The following is a 23,948-nucleotide window of genomic DNA, read 5'->3' as shown; positions in this document are numbered from 1 at the left end:
GTTCCGTATGTTGAGAAAACGCAACCTAACGAAACAGCTAGGTCAGTCTACTTCTGCTAATATTTAACATGGGCGCGTCGAAGAGTCTGATCTCATCGTCCATTAACTTAATTTGATCACACATATATATGTAGATGATATATGTATGCAAACACGTATATTTCAGAAGCGTAACGTGAGATGATCATTCAGTATTATTATTCAGTAACGCTGCGCGATTTCTATCAGCTCGTTTTATCTAATAAAGAGAACTATGTTCTGAGAAGTATACTTTCTTAATAATTATTGTTGATGAGGTACTTTTAATGACATGATCTTAAATGTACTGTAACCAGATATTTAATTCTATTATTATTAACAATAAGAATCTCATTTTTAGAATCTCATTTATATGTGAGAACACAATCGATAAACTAGAAGCCTATACTGATCGAAGCTAGATCTTTTAATGCTGGAAATAATTTTTAATGTGAATTATATATATGCTATAACTTACACATGTATATATCATATTTGTAGTCCTTCAAACTGCGCGCCGAATTTGGTTTTTCGGATTTATTAACGCAATTAAACTACTGGAATATCATTATTAAATTGTAAAAAAAATTTTTTTTAACTTTCGAATTTGTTATATATATCTACATTCAGAGTACATATTGTACTTCACGCTCCTCTAAATTTTATTTGCTCAAGAAGTAGACGTTGGCAAATTTAGCACACGTCCTCGACCCTGCATTAAAATCTTAATTCTTTGATCCTAAATTAAATGAGACTCCTGATACCGTAAAACAACCAGAAAGAAATTGGATTAACAATAACGCTGGGAAAAGCTCACGCTTGCGGTACGTCGAGAAATAATTAACGAATTCTCATAATGGCAACGCAGTCGCAGGGACAATATCTAATCAACAGAGAAGTCCACGTAATTAAGCATTAAGCAAACTCCGGTAAACGCAAACTGGCTTTGCGTTATTAAAAGTGCCGAGTCCCGCTTTCGTTGTGGGCACGCCCGATAGACGCGTTGAGCTTTTTCATTATGTCTCGCACTCGTTAAAATGTATCTTTAGGCGAAAAACTGATTTCCGGTTGTAGTGAGAACAGTGTATTTTAAGAAATTACATCAATCGAAATTATGATGGCATTAACGTTTATCTTCCGATATATTCCGAGAAATCACAGTACTCTGCGAGCATGCCCCTTTGACATTTTTTGTGAAGTCTAAATTAAAACCTCTTTCCACAATTTTGATTGGTTTTCTGCGAACAAATTTTAATTTTAACCAAGATGCAAAATATTTACCCTTATATACAGAGAGTATCTTAAATAAGGCCCACTAATCATACAGTATTATTTCTAATAAAAAACTGAATTGGAAAGTCCTCTGTCGTTTTGCAATTTTCGCAATAGTTAACAAGATATTAATTTCTAAAGATTGCCGAATAAACGGAAAAAAACGATGTAAGACAAAAAATATCTTAGTGTTCTTTGTGAAATATTTTGAAGATAATTTCTTAAAGAACTTTTAAAGCTATCTTAAAGTTGTCTTATACGTCGATTTTAGACATTTTGCTCATTGGATAATTAAAAAAAAATATTGCGAAAATTATTACCTCGGCCGGAAGTCTGACTCGAATCTCTAGTATTTCGTTTCTAAGTTCGAAAAACCAATTTGGCGCACAATTTAAGAGACTTTAAATGTGATATATAAATTTATATGAAGTTATTTAAAACATTTGATCCAGCTTCGACCGGTATAGGCATTCTTTCTTACTTATTGTGTATTCATGCAACTTTTCTCTGAAACTTTTTTTATAAAAGGAATAGGAAAAAAACATTTAAATGAGGATATTAAACTTACCCTGTATATAATAGTTAGCAAAAATGCATAATTTTATTTTGTCCATATAATAGTTACTCATATTGTTCAACAGCATAATAGATTTTTATAACACGTTATGATGTTATATTAAAAATATTTTAAAACAATTTTTATAATATATAGTTGGACATATTTAGCAGCCCTTTCGGAAATTGGTAATTTTTATATTGCTAATATTTGTTGAATAATGGCTCAAATGGAGTTGAAACGTACGTTTTTCTTTTTTGTAATTGCGACTATACTCGATATAGTTTAATAATTATTGTATAATATCGTTTAATAATTAATAGTATTTTTATTATATTTGCGCATTGTTTACCGCGCCAATTCCTAACGCCTTTTATTGTTTGAATTTCGAGAGTCCTTCTATATTCATTATAATATTCATATGCTTTTTTATTATTCAATTAGTCGATAATTTTCTGTTAAGTTGAAAAATAATTTTTCCGCTTTTTTGAAAAATTTAATTTTTATAGTTACTTGTATTTGGAAGTAAGGGAATGATATATGAATAGATGTAATGCTATAATCGAAACTCACAATGGTCCAACTAAATATTAATAATGTAGAATATTTGACGTATTTTTGTATTATAATTTTATTTTTATTGATTTAAATTTCTACATAGCATAAACAAAAAAATTACACATACAAAAATTAATACATTTGATTTTCAAGAAAACCAATTCTTTTAATAATTTCTTTCACTTTGAATCTTTTTACTGTGCGTTAGTCACATTATGTGAATAACATAATCAAAAATTGCATCAATATCTTTACTAGAAAGTATAATGAAAAATTCAAATGGCTAATTCTTTTGCTAGATTACTGTATACAAATATTTATTTTCTGTTAAACGAATATTACACGCTGCAAGTTTTTCATATTTTGTTATCAAAAAATATTAAACATCTTCTTATCACCTTTTTTTAATAAAAGAAAATAGTCCTTTAGTAGTAAATAGCAGACAATTTCCTTGTTTTTATTATGTAAATTATAAGGGAGAACAATAGGATATTTTAAATAAATATGAGACAAAGGATACATTCTTTAAACAAATGCAAAAATATCTTATTAAAGTTTGTTCCTAACTTTTGATCAAAATGTTATTTTCTAAAAACGATTTTGACCATGATTAATGACGCAGAATAAAAAAGAAATCGAAGAAAGTAACCATACGAGGTAAAAATTTGCTTCCGCGTATTTGCGTCCATTTCTTTCTACTCCATTTTCTAGTTTTCGCTCATTTCCTTTTTTCCCTTCTAAAACCTAATTCTCCACTTTCAATTGCTTATCTCTAAAGTAATTGATGTACCAAAATTGAAACGAACCCTTTCCTTTGGATTACCCTCGGATATCTAAAATTGAAAGAAAAAACGCATATTATATAATAGAAAATAGATGTATGAGAAGTACATATTGAATCCGAGCGATGTAATCTTCAACAGTTACACAATAAATTTTATCGTGAAAATACGAAGGCGCGAATAAAGTGCCTAGGGATTAAGCATCCCTTCCTTCATTCTGTAAATTCTATTCTCGAGAAAACTATGTTAAAAGGTAGAAACGAGTGCAAAGGAAAGGAAGGTAAGGTACGATGGCGGGGAAGTGTCAATGGTGCGAAAAGGTTGGATGTATCCTAATGGGATAGCGACAGCAGGGGTGCTAAGAACCAGAAAGGTACATGGAGCATCGAATAGACTCTCGAATAATTGAATGCCAGTCAAATTTGCGTAACGAAATCGTTACAGTATGGAAAATTGTGAGAAATTAGTAATTATCCTCGCAATCTCTTTGATACTTCAATCTAAATAGAGAGGTTTTTTGGCTCATAATTTCACTTTTTTTGTGAGATTTCACTCCTTTGAAGTGAAAATTCACTCTAAAAAGAGTAAAAATTGTCACTCTTTTACAAAAAGTATTTTCACTTTTTTTTCAAAGGTGATTTTATTTTCACTCTCTTGGAGTGAGATTTCACTGCAAGAAATTTAGAATGTAAATTAACACTTGAATGTGTTAAAAATTCAACACAAAAATTTTAACAAGAATCGATTTTAACACAATTATAACAATATGCATAATAATAGTAGTCATTATTTGTCACCATTACACGTATTACACTTATTTGTGCGGTACTAAAAGAGGATCGCGGAATACTGTTTAAATCCCATGATATTTCATCTCTCACGCCCAGAGGAATTCTCGTTTTCTCTCGTCTTGTGTACCTACAGAAATAATGGGTTGCTTCGATGACCTTATCTTTCAATTATCGGGTCCCATCATTGATTTCCACTTTTGCGACAAAGTAAACCTAATCCCGGCGCACCCGCATGCCGCGTCTTCTACAAAAGGGTACACGCCTCGACACTGTCGTTATATAATACGACAGAGAGAAAGTGGGAAACAAATTCATTCTCATATGAAATTAAATTTCGGCAAATCCCTGGTCTATCGGATGCCAACTGTCCTATCCGGTGAACGTTGATCCTCTCGAGCTTTTCCGTTTCTCTCATGAATTATTTTCGCAGTGGTGGATAAAATGGAAAAGGACTTACATTTCTACATATAAATTAAATTATTCTTATTGTTATATATTAAAATTTTCATCAAATTAGTATTATTATTTAATTATTTGTTTCCCAAAAGAAGGGCATTATTTTGAGTTTAATTGACAGAGCCTTTTATCCCTCACATCCAGAATTCCACCAAAAAAACTTGGAATTCATTATTAATATATTATTGGATAACGATTACCCTTTAGATCTCATTTTTAAGACCTTGAATGAGAGAATAAAAAACTAAAAATTTTTTGCATTTTATGTACATATATCTTTTATCCTTGAAATGTATCAATTTGTAATGTATCTATTAACAAGTTTTTCATTTTAAAAACCTGTTAATATACCTATTTACAATACATTTGATTCATAAGTTCTAACGTGGTATATAAAAATTTGACTTACAAAAGGAGACATGATATAATATTTTAAAAAATCTACTTTCCTCACATTTTTAGGACGTAAAACTATTTTTACTATTTCATGTGGATCCCAAGCAACAACTTTTTGTGATTCTCTAAGGTTCCGCAGGAGGGCCAAAAATCGGACTTTTTTAACATCTTCCTTTAAGATCGGTCAAAAAAATCTTGTTTCGAATCGAATATCGGGTTCCAAATAGTTTCGGGTTCTGAATCAAGAATTTTATCCCGAAATTTGGGTACCTGAACATTCGGCTCGACCCGACCCGTATTTTCAGGTACTCACACATTCCTATTTTCGACGTTTTCAAAAAATGTGAACAGACATTACTATTCATTTTTTCATATATTTCATAGTTTCAAAGATAGGTATTTCCTAGATATAAAAAAAATTTCCTAGATATAAAAAAAATCTGTTGTTTTTGAGGGATTGTTTCAACTCCTTGAGATAAGCAAATATAAAAATATATAAGTTTAATATTTTGTTTAAGCTTTACAACATATCTAAAGCATATTAAAATCGGAACAATTCCTCTATTAAAAAATGAAAAACACATTTTCACGATTATACTATTTGAAGATTGGATCTTAGGCAAATGCATTTCTTCCGTCCATGCATGTTGGCCAGTGAAAACACGTCTCCCAATTCGCTTTGTCCGTCGCTCCCATTGCCTTGGAAATTTTCGCTCTCACGTTAGTGTGGCATTCTCGATACGCAAAGCCGACCGCGGCTATTAAACAGCCAAATCTCTCGTTTCAAAAATACAGAAATAAAGTATCTACCTATATACACTAGCTTCTGCATTGGTTCACGGAATAAAACTACGCTCGTAACGGCAGCAATTCGCCGAATGACGATCACCGATGTTTAATGGAAGTATTTCGCAGAGCGTTTGAAACTTGAACGATAATCGAGCCCAATTTCGATTCTGCAGTCAAATCGAACGGTCAATTGGATCGAAATAGAGACCGTCGCGCCACGCGCACTGAATTTAGCGTGCAATTTTTTTCGACAAGACTTAGGTTTTTATTAAACGTTACGTAAAATCATATATAAAAGAAGATATAAATGCATAATAGCGAATAGATAATTCATGCGATTCGAGATTATAGTAACCAAGAGAAGCACACGAAAAAAATTTGGCTAAAGTATTTAAAATTTAAATATTTATTTAGATACATTTTAGCTAAAAAAAAATTGACTAAATAATTATACGTTGCTCTCGTTTAGTTTATAGGTCTTTTTACGTTATTTAAAATTCTCAAAAATTTTTACACTTACAACGAGATAAGTATGTATATTCAGGCGTTGAAGAGAAAGAAAATAAAGATACTGTGTGCAAAAAATACAAGCAACGCGAATTAAATCTTATGAGATAATAAGAAGTGTAAATTATACATGGAAAGAACAGCTGAAGTATCTAAAAATTTAACTACAGATACAAATTTGAAAATAATTTGGTTGCACTATCAAAATAATTATTTAGATATTATTAGGATAAGTTTTTTGCATATTTTTAAGATGTTAGTAGCATCATTATCAAATCGATAATCAATTTAATTGTGATATTATTTTAGCTTCAGTTTATATATATATAATTGCGTTTCAAGTCCGACAATAAGCAGCGCATAGTTCATATGATTGGAAATTTATTTAGTATTTGGAATTTACATATAAAAATATTATTTATTATTAGGGCCCTCACACACAAAATGACATAAGCTGCATAACCACAGTATAAAGCCGCTGGACCAATGAGCTTCTTATGTAAATCAACGTGGCGTCTTTATGTTGGATGCTTATTGGTTCAGCGAACTCATGCTATGGTTATGCAGTTATGTAATTTTGTGTGTGGCCCTTAGACTTTAATAAGAATTTTAATAAGAAGCCTCGACCATATTGCTCTTTTCTTTCTTATTTGAATTATATAGGATGTTCAAGCTAATTATTAGACTGTTGAAACTTTTTGCAGCATTATTCATCATGCTTGAGTGTTCTACATAATTATTTTGATGATCCAGCAAAATTATTTTCAGACCTGTATCTAGTTAAATTTTTAAATATTTCAGTAAAACTATTCTTTCCATACAGAATTGACATCTCTTATTATCTTATAAACGAAACAAAAACAATATGTAATATAATTGCATCATAACGTAAATTAATGAGAGAATAGTAAAATATTATAGTCAATCAAGTTTAAAATTATTATTCATTGACACGCGCAAATAAATAATTTAATCAAAATGTCACAGGAAAAAACAATTTTTCCTGCCGTAGCTAATCTTGGTTTGTTAAAATATATTTGCTGTCGTAACTATAAAGGACAATAGGTATAAAGGGAGATGGGAAAATTGCCGGATTTTTTACGTAAACAATGAAACCTTTCTTAAAACATTAGATTAAATAAAAACCAAACATTAATTTCAAGCTAAATTAATGGAAAAATATTAAAAATTGCAAAGATTAAATATCGACGAAATTGTGTTTTTTTTTATGCGATTTTCATCATGTTTCCATCAGATCAATTTGAAATAAACGTTTGCAAATAATTCAGCACACCAAAAAGTACACAAGATATTCATAAGAAAGGTTCCATTTTGGCTAAAATCCGATAATTTTACCCATTCTCCTTTGTGGACTATGGCGAAATGGTTTGCTGTTACTGCTATCAGGAGACACGGTAGTGCTTCTTGGCTAAGCCAAGCGCAGGATACTACCGTGGTTTCCTTTACGCGAGACCGCGAGTTGCGGGGTATCAAGATTATTGGATCTTAATAATGGTTAAACCGTTCTACATACGCTCAATCGATAGCGTCCACTCAAATTGTGTAATAAAAGTGCTTTTACTTTTTTTTCTACGTGCCCCATTCCTTGGAGCCTGATACTATTATGCTTATTGAATTATCAAATAATATGGTTCTTGTGCTCTTTTATTCTTGTTTTTAGCATTTGATCTATTTGGCCCACATACGAGACATCACAATCTTTACATTCTATTTTATAGGCAACGTTGGTATGCGACATCACGGAAAGTTTATTTTTCAGTAGTCTTATAATTCCACGCAATTTATTAAGGCTCACACAAGCCATAGGTTGTTATTAAAAAAGTTGATATTCTTTCGAAAATACCAGTAATAAAGGGGGTATCGTAAAAAACAATCTCCTATTCTCTTTTGGATTCCAGTTGTTAACATGAGAAACTTTTTTATTATTCAAACTATGAAATTTTTTGTGGAATCTTTTTTTAATCGTGAAAGAAATCAATTCTAATGGATACCCATTGCTCAGAAGAACTCTTATAATCTTGTTAAAAAATTTTTGGCATGGAATCTGGAATGAGATAAAAGAATTTTGTGCACCAGTCCCAAGATTACTTCTACTTTTTGGCACAATGGATGTTGAAAAAACTTAAGATAAGAATAACTTAGATAGCGACCTAAGAAAGTGATCACGTCTTTTAATAGTTTAATGAATTATTAGTTATACTGAAGAGGATCCAAATCGAAAATTGAAACGTTTGGAAAATTATATTGATGCATGGACAATTAAATTTGAATAAAATCAAATACATCAACACCAGGTATCGACTCTTATTAGCATTTCGTGTTTATTGATTTATTTCGTCAAAGCCTATAATCTCTCAATTTGTTTATTCAAGTTTTGGATCAGGATCTCATTGAAACGACTCCATTCCTTGGTTCTCCTGATGTTACTTTTTTGGATTTTTTTTCCGAGAATATATCAAGGACATAGTTTTCTCCACCAAAATGCAAACATGTTTTGTGAAACAATGTCTTACACAATTAAATTGTGATCGCTATTGGCACATAACTACATACAGTGTATTTGACATAAAATGGAGTATCGATAGTCTTCTTATCACTAAAGGTGCTTTGTGGAAATTTGATAATATACAGAAATTTGATAATTTTTTAAAGAAATTTTTAATTGCTTTTTACAATAAAAGGTTAGAAATATGTATATTTAGGTGCGTTTTTATTTTTCATCATTTCAAAGTATAATTTTACCGTGTACCTATACCCCGTAATGACTATATATATAAGCAAACGACAATCATGAATCGCGCTCTGTATTGACTTTACTATTTCCTCATTTCCACTTTCCGCGCGTCAAACAGACGCACGCCTTTAAATCTGTTGACTCCAGAAATTTAAGCGCTCGTAGGTAATTGGGACAAACGATTTATTCGCGTCGCAGGTCCACTGCGACGAAATCTCGGATTATCTTAGCCAGTTTGTCGTACGAAGAATATCCCTCGTTAGGCACACGTCCCTCTCCTTTTTACACCCACTCGCCACCACATCCTCCCAGCATCTCCGTAGCGTATCCCACTTCGCTCACGCCTTCCAGTTTGCTTCACTCTTCTCGCTCAGGATAAGGGATGAATAATGTACTCCCCAACCTCCGAGCAAACCTCCATGCAACCTGAATGACAAATCAGTTTGCCGTCCGAGCCAGGTCACGAATCGACGTCAGCTCTCACCCCAGCTTCCAACACCATCTTCTTCTCCTCAAAGATCTAGAATTTTTGCAGGACATTTCTCGCTCTCGCATGAATCCCAATGGCACGCCGGCATTCGTCAACGTTCGTAATGTATCCGGGATACCGCCGATACTGCGAAATTCTTTCAGTTCCAACCACAGCCGAAACAGAAAAATTTCCTGTCACGTAAACAGTAAATCGATATAAGTGCAATGTAACTTCTAAAATAAAATTTCTGCAGTAAAATTTTTATATTCAGCATCGAACGATAATTTGTTAATACTTGCTGAAAACTGGCGGAACTAAATGCAAAAGAGTCTCTCTCTCTCTCTCCCCTCTCCCTCTCCCTTTCCCTCTATCCCTCTCCCCCCTCTCATTCTCTCATAAAATCAAATTCCTACGTGAAATAACTTTTTTAATCCATGCAAGGATAATAATTCTGATTGATTAAGGTCGCAATTTTGCTTAAAATATTACATTTTTAATTGCCACTATCATAATTCTTTTATCAATAACAAGTTGCAAAATTAAAAAACAGAAATGAACGTATTTTTAACTCAAAATTCTTTAAGGCAAGATTGTTTGTTTCTGACAATGTGTTAGAGGAAATAATAACGACAAGCGCGGCTAAAATCTGTTATATGGAAGACGTGTTTCATTAATCGAGCGTGGATTTCTGTTACAGAAGGTTGGTTGCGACCTTCGAGTTGGTAGTAACAAGAACACAGATGCGTGTGGCGTGTGCGGAGGGAATGGATCAAGCTGCCAATCGCGGTACTCCTGGAGTTTGGAATCGATATCCGCCTGTTCCAAGTCCTGCGGTGGAGGTTGGTAATTACTGAATTAATTTAGTCATATTTCCCTATGCAAACAATTACACGAACAAAGTATCTCAATGTTATGAGAAAATTTATCGATCGTCAAAGCATTATCGTCTTCTATCCATATTTATTTGGATCGTATTACATAAAAATACTTATAATTCTCATACTTCTCATAACGCCAATTCGAAAAATATTATATTTTTTATACACTCTCTCTCTCTCTTCTGAAAGAAATGTATTTATTGATGTTTTTTACTATAATTGGTAAAATAATTATTATTACGAGCTTAATCTTTTATTGCTGTTATTTTACTAATATTAGCAATATTAATTATATTTATATTTCTACCAAAAAATATGTAGTTGGCAAAAAGCGACTATAAATTATAATTAAATTATAATAATTACGATCATTTCTTTCTCTCAGTGTACTTTTGAGATTTTGCCTATATTACATACAATGATTTAAACGTATATTACGTAACTGTCTAAAAAAAACTGGCGTGTCGTTAAGTAAGAAGTTAACGAGTGAAATTCACGAGCATCGCGGCATTATTTGCATGAACGTTCGCCATTAAATTGGAGGGCTAATTTGCCGGTCACGTTTTTGCACTAATAGGTTTCAAGATAGGGATGGCGGTGTGCAATCGGCCGACGAGAGCGTCGTGGAGGACAGCTATTGCGATGCAAACAGTAGACCTTCGGTGAAATCCTTAATGCCGTGCAACACGCACCCCTGCACAACAAAGTGAGTATGTTCGGACAGACTGAACTATCTACGGTAGAACTGCATGTACGTTCTACGTCAAGAGATGCCAGGCCACTCGCGTGTACAATTGAGAAGTAGATATTATAGAACTTCACCCCGCGAACTGCACGCGCGATTTCGTCCGTCAAATAATAAAATATCTACTTCGAGAATATATAAAATGTTACTTTCACCCTATATTCGCATTAACTGGCGAATAAATCAGATTTCTTATACGAGCGATACCTTAAGATTTTCAAGGAAGTGAACGCGAGGAGCGAGCGGAAAATTGGGACTAGGTACGAGCGATCTTTGTTCTTACAACAATATTTCTCTTCTGTCTTGCGAAAAGGTTGCGAGGCAGCAATTTAAAGCCAGTTCTCGCGATGGGAATCGTCCGACAAACGACGAAATACTCCAGAGTCGACGGGACTCGGACAAAAACTCGCGCAAACTATTCTCTCTGGATCCAATGAATACGCCGGGAAGTCGAATAGCGTTGAAAGTTTACCGTTCGGTATATAGAATCTTTTCTTTGTGTTTGAATTCACGGCTCGATGTTCACGGGGCGATTGGCGATTCTTACCGATTGTCTTTCGTTGTTGTTTCGCGAACGATCAAGGATTGCTTTTGGTTGGGACTAAAAGCAAAATAAAGCTCGTATCGGACTACACATTGAAGATCGAAGTTATCGATTAAATATTGAAGACCGTCAAATTATAATTGCGATTGGTAGTACGTTGCAATTGCATTGCATGGTATTTAATTTAAGAAATGTCGAATAAAATAATTACGTGTGTAACTATAAGGAAAAGAAATATGAAAAAAAGAAACCACTGCTCTCTTACTTTTAATAATTTCTGAAGAAGAAGTATGTAAAAATAATCGTCATATATGAAGAAGTTTTTATCTTTCAAAGAAGAAAAGTAGAATAACGTCCCATAAAAAATGTCTCATCAACAATGAATCTTTAACCTAGTCGATATCAACTAAAAGTAGCATAATATCCATGTATGTTTGCTGAACAATGTAACGATTATGTAACACCATATGTTATATTGTTGGGTATAAAATTATAACAGATGTTACATTATTTTAGTAGATGTTGACTGAGACTATGCAATCTCAATACAATCTTAATCTTCAACATGTAATCTGATACAGGCTTAATGGAAAATATTATTTTCTTTTAATGTTTATGGATCGACGTCTCTATTTGAGGTCACCCCCTTTTATTTTATAAACTGCTCGCTCAATTTTTATGAAACTTGGGCTATGGAACAATTTGATAATGCTTTATTTGAATCTGAAATCAAAAATGAAAAATTCAAGATAGTTGATTTCTGGAGACACGGTAGTGTCTCGGTGCTAAGCCAAGCGCAGCGACACTGCCGTGCTAATATATGACACGGACAAAATTTTTTTAAAAATAATTTGATTATTATAAAATTCGATTTTAGGGAATTTTTAATTAGAAAGTAATATTAAGTTCTCAGTTTTGCTTTATTTGAAGCTCATCAATATTACGTAAATAGTTAGTATACTTATTTCCAAACTGACTTCTAAACTATGCAGATTATGAACATTGTAACACTAAATCCTTTTTTATCTTTGAAATTCAATATTTTTAGGAATTCAAATTCAAAGATATCAAAAACCTAAAATCGAGTTTCACGATATAATCAGATTTTTTTTTATTTGAATTTTAGAATTCTGAGATCAAAATTTAATTCATCCTGAAAGATCTTTAAAAAGCAAGATCTTTCATAGTTACTTTGTTAGAAAACTCCGGTCTTTTAATAGTGTTGACATTACAGTGATTATATTGTAAACTTTCCCTCGACAAGAAATGAGTGACTAGAAATCGTACTGTAATAAGCGGCAATCACACGTTATAAAATTGCATTTGAGAGACGTATTACCTCGTTTCGTTGAGCGGACAGTTTTCGCGATGTAATACATCTCACTCGATTTATCTCACGTCACTCGATTAATCGATTGGCGAGAACGTAAGAAAATTGCCGGTTGGGATACGCGTACGTGCCTGTGACAGTGCTGCTAATCAGTATCGGTTCGTATCGTTTAACGATCAAGTACCAGAAATGGCGATATCGCGGATTCGCGATTACGAACCGTTGATAAATTAGCAGCTGTATCGATCGCGTAGCGAATCGGTCAGTGGTTAATTGGAGCGGCCGCGAGTTTAGTTTCGGTTCGACTGAATCGACTAAACGACTCACTTTTCCCTCCCGAGAGAGAAACAGGACTCCGACCGCCGCATCGTGAAAAGCCGCAACCGCACTTTGAGCAATCCGGAAGTTATGATTTAATCGCACATTACGACTTATCCCTTAGTTATTCACCACTGTAGCTTAAGCGATCTCTACATCCGAAACCGGAAGTCATGAATGGTTATCAAAATTGAACTATCTAACCCAGTTTGCATTTAATTGGAAAATGGCGCCACAGATCTCGTATATAAAAAAAATGTATTACAAAATAATGTATTATGATACGTTTAATAATAAAACACGTAATATAATTTATGTTTATATTAGAAGACACAGACAAAAGAGACGTCACTGACAGAAAAAATAGTAATTATTCAACTATAATTTATAATCATTTTCGGTGTCAACTATATGTATATAGGATAAGTTGAGGGGAGGGGGTCGGCAGATATTATGGGCAAGATGTTATTTATTAAAGAAATGCTAACGCGACAATTGAAGTTGATCGACATCAATAGTACAAACTTTCTTAATTCGAAATTAAAAATGTCGATGATAGGGATATCTATAATTTCAGTTCTTATATTATCGTTTTATCTCACTCAACACATATGGTACATCTGTTTTTATCTAACATATTGCAACGCCATTGTAAAAATTATTTGCTCCGATGCAGTATGATGATAAAATCGACTGTTCAATATTATTTTACCAACCACGTAAATAATTGTAACTGTGAAGTTAATTAAACATATATTAACTTTAATATAATGATAATACAAGAGCTATCAGCCACGTGTACAAATATAATATACTTAAGATGCTATTAAACTAACTAGAACTGTTTCTGTTATTGATTAACAATAAATCTAATAACGTGCGTTCCTATTATACTCGTAAAATACAATATTAATGGTCTTTCACCAATCTTTTCTGCTAAATCGCAACTTATCTGAATATTAATATCCTAAATCTAAATCTATCCACGATAGTGAGCTCACCCATTGCATGGCTATTGAAAAAGGGAAGATCGGAACAAAATGGTTAGCAATATCGCAATTCGCTGTTCGTGCATGTCTAAAATATTTAGTTAGTCTACATACCTACTACGAGAGTCAAACTCGAAATGCAATTATTTTTAACAGCCATCTCTTGCAAGATCGAGCACCTATACTGCTAAACACATGAATTACTATTCTGTGTACTATTCTGAATCTTCATTCAGTATACGTACATACAGGGTGGCCCATGTAAAGTGTTACAAGCTATTATCTCTGAAAGTGTGTGTCAAATGACTAATATGTTCAGACAAAAGTTTTATGACTTTGAGGAGAGCATAAGATAGTACCATTTGTTTGATCTTGGGTAGCGTTGTCAAAGCGAGAGCAAGGCTACTTTGAATTTTTTAAATGGAACCTCCCTTTTTTATTACATTTTCTTGTAGCTTACCTCGAGAGCTTTTCAAAACACTATAATAAAATATTTTTTCATTAAGTATTTTTCGAGTTATAAGGCTCAAAAGTTACAGTACAGTCGGCATTAGCATTACGCAAGTTGTCCGACCGACGGTTAAAACCTCTTGAATGTTGTTCAGGATCATGTCCTGAATTTATGAAGATCAAGGCCACTGAAGATTATTTCTCTTATTTTCATTTTTGCACTAAAAATTCATTTTTACGTAAATATTATTACTACAATAATTTAGTGCTTGCGTTTCTAAGTTCGAAAAAATTAATTCGGTACGCAATTCAAGTGACTACACATAAGTAGTATCTATATAAATTCACATGGAAATTATTTAAGCGTCTAATGTTCGTATTCGTAGTCAGACCTTATATTTAAGGCTTCCTTAAATTTATCGTTAGATGCTCGGTAGCCAAATAAAATAATTCGTAAAGCATCTAAAGATAAATTTAAGGAAGTATTAAATATAAGGCTTGACTATGAATACAGGGTCGGATAAAGGTTTTTGCCGCACCTAGACAGTGAAATTTTTGCCCCATTCAACTTTCAAATAACCACGTCGGCGAAACGAACACCTAAAAAAAGGTCGTCTGCAGGGATTGAAGAACCTTACCTCCATCGATATAAAATCGTAGTGTCGAAAATGGATGTGACGTGTATCCGTACTAATAGGAACTGCCAGCATTTTTTGGCTTTTATTAGGACGAATACGCACCACATTCCTTTTGAAAGCGCTGGCGCTGATGTAAGTGTTGCATCACCGACGAGATAATGGCTACGTTTACACCGTGCGCTTAGTCCGTGACCTATATGATAGGTGTCTTTGTTTAATATACAGGATAAAGAAAGACATCTATTGTATAGGCCGCGGCCTAAATGCACGATGTAAACGTAGCCAGTACCTAAGCACAAAGATGACCGTAACTGAGTCGTGGAACGTAAGTCATAGTTGTAGGTTGATCAAAACGTGCGTTGACCTATGACTACGACTCACGTTTCACGATTCAGTTACAACCATCTTTATGCTGAAGCTCATATTGGTACCACTTTGGAAGGTTTTTATTTTTTTATTGCGACTGAAAATTCTTATAAAATACGTTTCTGTAACTGAACAGTAATACAACTAATCGAACTTTTCATTGGTTCTATTATCTTTTAGCTCTTAAACCTAAAGCACGCGGCTTTACTATCGGAAATTAAACGTATCAAAGATGACTTTGAAGATCACGTGAAAAGAATGTCGGGGGGGTTCGCGAGATCGACAAGGTCGGTGGTAATCGATGATCGATATCCTGCACGTAAACCCAGATCCAAGAGCTTAGGAGTTTACCGTTTCACTTTGTCATTTAGTGTAATCGCTTGTACACGGAACATTTTTATGGCGTCGTGCATGAAAAATGCCGAGTGACTTTGACAGTTTCATAAAAAGTTTTTTACATCGATAGAAGACACTCCGCTCGTGTTACTTGGTAAATGCTCAGCAAATCGGTATCTTCTCTCTCCCACTCGAGCTATACGATAGGTTGGGATTGAAAACCATCAAAAATATCAGTCGAGAGTTTTAATAGAGAAACGCTTTGGCATTTAGATTCAAAATATCCCGTGATGAAATATATCAAAAGTAAAATCATTTCTATCATTTATCCAATTGATGATAGCGCCCAAGTTTTCACAACGTTGCGCGTCAGGGTAAATTACCGAAATCACACCGCATCATAAAACCCATTCTACAATTACATAAGCGTATTTTCCTTATATTCGACCGTGATTAGTCAATTCTTACAACCACAATCACTTACGATTGCTTACGTCGTACAATGTGAACCGTGTTTTCCCTTTTTCATAAGAAAATATTAAAAATATGGAAAGTAAAGTGATTTAACGTTACTTTTATAAGTTTATAATTTTATTGCATAAACATCATACTGATATATAAACATTAGAAAAATTTATTTTATTTTGTAAATGTTTAGTTGAACATAACTTCGGTTTAAATTATTGAAAAACAAAACGTAACCACATCAAATTGTTCATCTTGAAATTTTCTATTAGAAAAAACATATGAAAAAACTTTAAGTTTTTGTTTCTACCCGAAAAATCAGACTGAAATAAACAAGTCGATTTTTGTCAAAGTTGACATTTTTAATTTTTATAAAAAAATTCTCCAATATTCTTAATAAAAATACAAAGAATTTAAGCCGTATTTGATTATAGTCAAAATTTTCATTCTATTTTTTTTTTAATTTTTCAAGATATTAAATCTATTATTTAACGTTAGTAGATTTTTAATCTGCTGACTATCATATTATTTCATAACGATTCATAACGATAGAGAATATATTTTTAATTTCACAATTATTTAGGGAATAAGGATTTATAAGAATATTATTTGAATAAAATAACGTCTTTTAGAATATGTGAAGAAATTTATTAATAAAGATAACTTTTATATCAAGATTTTATATAAAGATCATTTCCATTACGGATCATTTTTATTTTTCATTTTTTTTCTCAATCTTGTATGTTCTATAATCCAAAGAGTTCGAACATTTTTTACAATAAACATACCATTTTTTTTAAGGAATAATACTATTAACTTTTTGAGTCTCAAGTATAGGTTTTGCTCCTTCAAATCGAATCGCAAGATATTCTTTTGCTAAGTATTCTTCCGTTAATGAGAATTTTACTACGATATTTAGCAAATTCATTAGATCTAACGCCCACTCGAACAGTTCATGTGGAGTAGTTATCTGGCGATCAGATGGGCGTTGAAGGCTTGCACGAGTAGCCATTTTTTTATCCCCTCAAATTGTAGACCTGTCACTCAGAACATGATCCAGTTGGAATTTTCCCGGGACCTCCTACAGGGCCTTTAAAAGTTGCATTTAACTGAATTATAAAACGTTTTTGAGGATAGAAAAATTTTTTTACAAATTATAAAATATATCGCTTTGTGGTTTTGACATCAAATCAAATGCCTCAATTTGACCATAAAATTCTTTATTAGAAAATGACTACATAATACAAAAAATAAAGTAAGATCAATATTTTTCAATAAAATTTGTAATATAACAGTTCAATATATGTATTAATAAAGTGAAAAATTACTAATGGATCGCATTTATATTTTTCTTCCAATCCAAATAAAAAGAATCTTCACTTTTTAGATTGATCAAAGTGTATACTACTCCTTCCTTAATGTGTCGTCTATATATATACATACAACGAATAATCTATGAATTAGATTACTCGTTATATACATATATGACGTTGCATAGATGACACGTTATTGAAGATTCATATTTCATCAAAAATATCAGAAATTTATATTTTGTTTGTAATTTTATTTCAAGTACATTTTTAATTTTTTATCATTTTGTGATTAGTATTATGTATTTCCTTTGTATTTTTTATTAACAATTAAAATTTAATTACTTAATTTTTCTGTATCGTGTTATCCAATATGTAACAATTTACATTGTTCATAAGTATTGTTTATATGAAAAAGATTCATTTAACATTATGTAAATAATATGTAAACTATACATAAACACTCTATACAAATGTAATTTTGAAATTTAGAGCACAGGCCTAAAATTTTAAATTTTAAAATTCCTCCGCGTTGTCATTTATGTTTAGCGCATATTACTAATGCAAACATTATGACGAATTATGAACGATTCTGCATTGTTCAAGAGCAGCGAAAACAACGCGCAAGATTTGGGTAATCCGCATGCCGGGTTCTATTTCATGTTTCGGAACTCGATAACTCCGTGATCTATGAAAATCGAACATAAAAACTAAACGTATTCACCGATGTAAAAGAACGAAAAGCGTATCAATGGGAATGCTCGCTGCATTTTAAACGCGTTTCAAACAGTATTACACCATGCTTTACGTTACAGATGTTGATGACACATACATTTTTTATGCCGATTTTAAATAACACAAAGACTTGCTGGTCGCACTTTTACCACCAACGAAGACGGAATGTTAATCGGATTTCATTAGCACATGCGACTTCACTATACTACGCGGCTGCGGATAATTCTACAATAATCTCGGTTTTTATGATACCATCTTGAAGAAACTTTCTTTATCTTTTCAGATGGATAAACGGGGACTGGAGTGCGTGTAGCGCAAGCTGTGGCGGTGGTTCGCGAACAAGATTCGTCTTCTGTACCGAGGAAAACGGGAACGAAACCACGAAGGTAAATCCCGAAGAAAGGCTCTTCAATAATAAAGTTTTCGTTTAGTCAAGTTTTCTCCTTGACTCTATGACGATGTGTGTGGGATTTGAGAATCACTTATCTCTTAATAACGCGAAACAAACATTCGATAACGCTTCGATTTCGATATTTCATATCGTGCATATAGTGGCTGTCGATATTATTGGCACTTATCTTATACTTGACACATTATTATTTACTATCTCATTGTTATTCTTTATTATTTTATACGTATTTAATGAATACTTATTCATTCCTTCCCTAATTAAAGAACTTTTTTAACGAAAGAAAGGATAAAATATTTCTCATAAAATACATTTATGTTTGTGTGAAACATTCTAATTTGAGATATCGTAATTAGATTGTTTAAATTTGCCTAATGATGTGAGAAATCAACATAATCATGCCGACGATTAATGCGATTTCGAAAACCCAGTTGAGTGTGTTCGCGTCTGCCCCTCAGAGGGATGTCAACGCGACTGCGCTTTTTACGATGTAAAGACAAATAAATCTTTCTAGAATAAATCTGCCAAGCGCGACGGAATCAGCGTTACGCGTGCACACGATAAAACGCCACATTTTTCACATTTCGCCACTGACGTTAGACACGGCCGTAATTCCGCCGCGCTTCCGCGCGGACGGAACGTTAACCATTCCTCTCATCTCGGGAAATTTTATGCCGTACTTTCGTACTTGTCTGCGAGTCACATTTACATACGCAGCCCTGTCCCGCTTTCCATGACGGTCTTGGAAGATCCCACGATCCCTAACCCAGTTCGGTTCGTTTAAACTCGAGGAGTTGCTCCGCGAGTACACGCCGTCGCTCATCGTAAAACCTCTCCCATCCGACAGCTAGCTCTCACACACACGTATATAAGACAGTGAACGTTCATATTTCACATATGCACGGTGTCTTGCGCAGCCTACAGCTCTAGACACATCTTTCGAGAATTTATATATCATATTTACGACTGATTTTTCACTAACAAAATATTTTTATCATAGTTTTTTTTCAAACATTGGTATTAAATGTTTTGATTATTTTCAAAGTTAAATTTCTACCGAGACATGATTTAATTATTATGTTCATTACTTTGTGAGGACAATATTGCATTTTATCTTCAGTTGAATAATTCTGCACTGAAGATGAAATGCAATATTATCATAATTTATAACTATAATTTATAATTTTCGATGCAACTATATTTTTTTTTTGTAAAATTATAAAGATAATTATTATTACTAACATTATAGTAATAATAATTATAAAAATGAAGCTTCTAAATTATTTTACCATACAATTATAGTACGTCATAAATATGATTTTTCTTTCATTGTGTAATTAACGTCGACATTCCGCTATTCAAATACATGTTGACACTTGTTATCTAATATTCATAATGAGAATGAAATTTCTCAATTCTTAGTATGTCATATGCACTTGTATAATTCCTTCATGCCTAATTATTAATATTTTAATGATATTATTAAATTCTAGGATTGAGAGAAAGAGAGACAGTTACTTTTTAAAAGTAGTTAGTTGCAGTTACAGTTTTTTCTCTCAAAAAATAACTGTATTTACACTGTTACAAATTCTGTCATGAGTACTGATTTTAAAAAGAGTGAAAAGTAGCATGTTATAATTACAATTACTTAAAAAGTAACGCGTCATTACTTTCAGTTACTTTTCTGTAAATTTGTGGTAATTTTTTGTATTGCAATTAATATGTACTGTGACCGTAGTCTCGACTGATGAAATCGTTCAAATTCAAAGTGTAATAATTCATAAACGCGCGATGAGATTTAGGAGCACATCCTTTTGGGGAATTATAAGGCCTATATAGAGTTACATACATTTCTCTCTTAGTTTCGTTTGAATTCAGGAGGGGGGGGGCAAAAATGGCCCTTATTGCAACCCCTCCTTTAACTAATTGTAAGTTAAGTTACGATTACTGAAAAAATATAAGTCTAACTGTAACTTTGTTGCACAAATAACGAGTTACTTCTCTATTAAATTCTAATAGCTATAGTAATATTAAATTGTTGTTACAGCTACCCGATCACAAGTGTAGCAGCACGCACAAGCCGCACATTCAGGAGACCTGTAATACCGTGTCCTGTCCGATGTGGGAGACCGATAAATGGAGCGAGGTGAGAGTGCATGCACGATTCTACGCGAGAGTAAAACGCGCTGGAATATAGACGAAGACACAGCGCGGGCGCCTCGCTCGTATCATTTAAGAGCGAAAACGTTAAGCCTTCTCGCCACAATCGCGGATTTAGGTGCACTCGCAGGGTCCAGTTGCAAATACACAAGCACACACACCTCGTATGTACATGCACACATATACGGTACAGCTTGCTATCTCAACTGCGAGTTTTACTGCAAAACGTACTGCCCAGATGGAAACAGGGTTAATGGTTGTACGCGATTTGCACGCTCCCTTTATTCTTCGCGTAAATGTTACTAGGTTGTTACGCGTATGAAATGACCGATTCAGATAACTTGTACGTCTGGCAAAATTTTGCTTTTATGTCTTGTCTGATTAATTACCTAATTCAAAGTTGTAAATGTTAAATTAATGTAAGACTCTTAGAAATTGATCTTATGATATCGGGTTTCTATTTTGGATAGCCTAACTAGAAAGAGATTATAATTATCGATACTTTTTGTACGATTTTAATAATAATAACCTTTAATACTAGAAAAAAGTGTTAGAATTTTTTATAATTGCATACATAATTAATGTTTGGTTCCGTTAACAGATTTATTCCAATTTCAATCTGATTCTTTATTCATTTCTAAAAGAGAGGTAACAGTAGACGCAAATAGCTTTAACTAATAATGATGAAATCTTTAATATAGCAGTTGCAAAGTTAGCTCGAATCTATACGGTAACATTACCGATGTATCCAAAGATTTCACAATTAGCAGATTAAAGGTTCCTCTCAAATAACTTCGTGCGCGCGTTATACTCAAAGCACGCGTTAATTTATCTGCAAATGCAAATCCAGATTACGGTGTTATTACACGTTTGGGCACAAACGCGCGCAGCGTTAAGGAAGCCTCTAATTATAAAACTCTGTTTCCATCCGTTGCCCTTTTCGACAAGTTACAACGTACCATGGCGTTTAAGGATAAAGCAAATTAACAACTGCGCACGATTTGCACGATGCGCGCTTGTGGCGACGGATAGGTCAACACAAATTATACAGGAACGCGATCCTCCTCTTTCCGCAATCGCGATTTCGCATTTCTCCGTTTCTCTACGGAGAGAATGCGATTTTCTCGAAAAGTCCCTCGTGTACAACCACCGTAATTGCACATGGACGATGAAGATAGATAAAGTTACCTCCGGCGAGGATGACGCTTGCAAAGATCTTCATAAATAAAAGCAGCGGAGTTTTTAAAATTAATCTGTACAAATACACTAGACTTAATACTTTTGATTCATGTTTGACAGGACAAATGAGAGTACAGCGTAGTAATTGATTCTTATTACTCCTTTAATCCATACATTTAAAAATCTATAGAACGTTTCGATTTTTTTTGGAGTCCTCCTCAACTAATACATAAATTAATAAATCTCATGATTGTCAGATATGAGTCACCATCAAATTCACAGATGTTGTAAAAATCTGTTAAAAATTAAATTATCAATGATTGAATGATTTAACTACTCAATTAGTTAAAGAGAAAAAGTGACTCACCTTAACAATTAAAGAATATGTCTTAATCAAATCTATGAATTTGATAGTGACGCATATCTGACAATCAGAAGAGTTTTATTAATTTACTATTTATAATTTATAATTTATTATTATTTATAATATATTAGAATGTATTAGTTGAGGAGGACTCCAAAAAGAGTCGAAAATTTTTTTAATTTTATTATTAAAAAATTCAAAAAAATTTTTTTCTTTTTTTATTATAAAGTGCTCTTGAAACCCATGCAACTATCATTTCAAACTTTTTTTTTCTATCTCTTATAGTTTCGACGATATTCGCTTCGAAAGAGAAAAACCGATTTTTTTTGAAGGGATGTTTTACCCCTTAAAAGTGAAAACGGGCATAAAAAAATACGTGTGGCTTATTTTTATCTAGAGAATAACATACTAAAAGCTCATTAAGATCGGAGGAGGACAGTTGGGTCCCTTTCCGTGTAAGAAATACCCAATTTAGTAACCACCACGCGATGTATCTTAGTAAAACTAATGCTGATAGTGAAAAAGCACGCATGCCTACGCACGTAGGTACGGACATTCATCTTTGCTTCGTTCATGTTATTGTACGCAGTGTAACATTGACTTTTACATTATAAAAAGGTTGCAGTTTTTTAGATCGTTATAATAGAAAATGAGATTTCTTGTTCAATTACTATTTGTGTTTATCGGGAAATGCAATATTTTGCTTCAAGTAGAACTTAAAATTCAAGTTCTCTCAGCACGTCCATAAAGATTGATCGATTTCATACGTTTTCATCACAGGCAAACTTTGGCCCAAAACTGCCACCGTTCTTTTTCACATCTTCGAAATTATGATAGTGTGTATCCTCAAGAGTTAAGTCTAGAGCATGTTGCATCGAACAACGGAACAAGTGAAAATCAGATGGAACAATGGCTGCGTTCAGCAGAAAAAGCAGCTTTGCAACTGTTGTAAGATTCTTGAATATGATTGGTTTATACATTTAGATCCAATGAGGAACTAAGGGCAAGACCAATCATATTAAAGAATTTTACAACAGTTGCAATGCTGCTTTTTCTCTTGAATGCAACCATTGGTTGCGTTCAGCAGAACGTTTATTGCAACTGTTGGAAATTTTCTTCGCACTGATTGAATTATACTTTTAGATCTAGAAGAATGATTCTATCAGCAGACAATCATAAAACGGTTGCAAAACTGTTGTGTTCTATCGAACGTTCCAATATCTAGAGATTATACACGGTGTGCGGTAAGACTTCCCATTCCAGCTCTAATAGTGTTTGCTTCACTGATAATGCAACATGAGGTCGAGCATTGTCGTGAAGAAGGATCACTTTGAGTCGTTTACTCGCAATTGGAGATCGTTTTTGGTCTAATGCTTGCTT

At 33.1% G+C, this 23,948-nt stretch overlaps 1 protein-coding gene across 1 annotated transcript in view; it reads left to right on the top strand.

The window, feature by feature from the left end:
- Positions 1-23,948, top strand: part of nolo (ADAMTS-like no long nerve cord) — a 276,431-nt gene that overhangs the window by 224,805 nt on the left and 27,678 nt on the right. Inside the window, 5 exon segments of the mRNA XM_018452805.1 lie at positions 10,050-10,191; positions 10,808-10,831; positions 10,834-10,936; positions 18,740-18,842; positions 20,913-21,011. Of these exon segments, the coding sequence (XP_018308307.1) occupies positions 10,050-10,191; positions 10,808-10,831; positions 10,834-10,936; positions 18,740-18,842; positions 20,913-21,011 (471 nt within the window).

The sequence above is a fragment of the Mycetomoellerius zeteki genome, unplaced genomic scaffold (assembly GCF_001594055.1).
Source record: "Mycetomoellerius zeteki isolate Tzet28-1 unplaced genomic scaffold, Tzet1.0 scaffold35, whole genome shotgun sequence".
Taxonomy (NCBI): domain Eukaryota; kingdom Metazoa; phylum Arthropoda; class Insecta; order Hymenoptera; family Formicidae; genus Mycetomoellerius; species Mycetomoellerius zeteki.
This window is presented reverse-complemented; position numbering and strand designations above follow the sequence as displayed.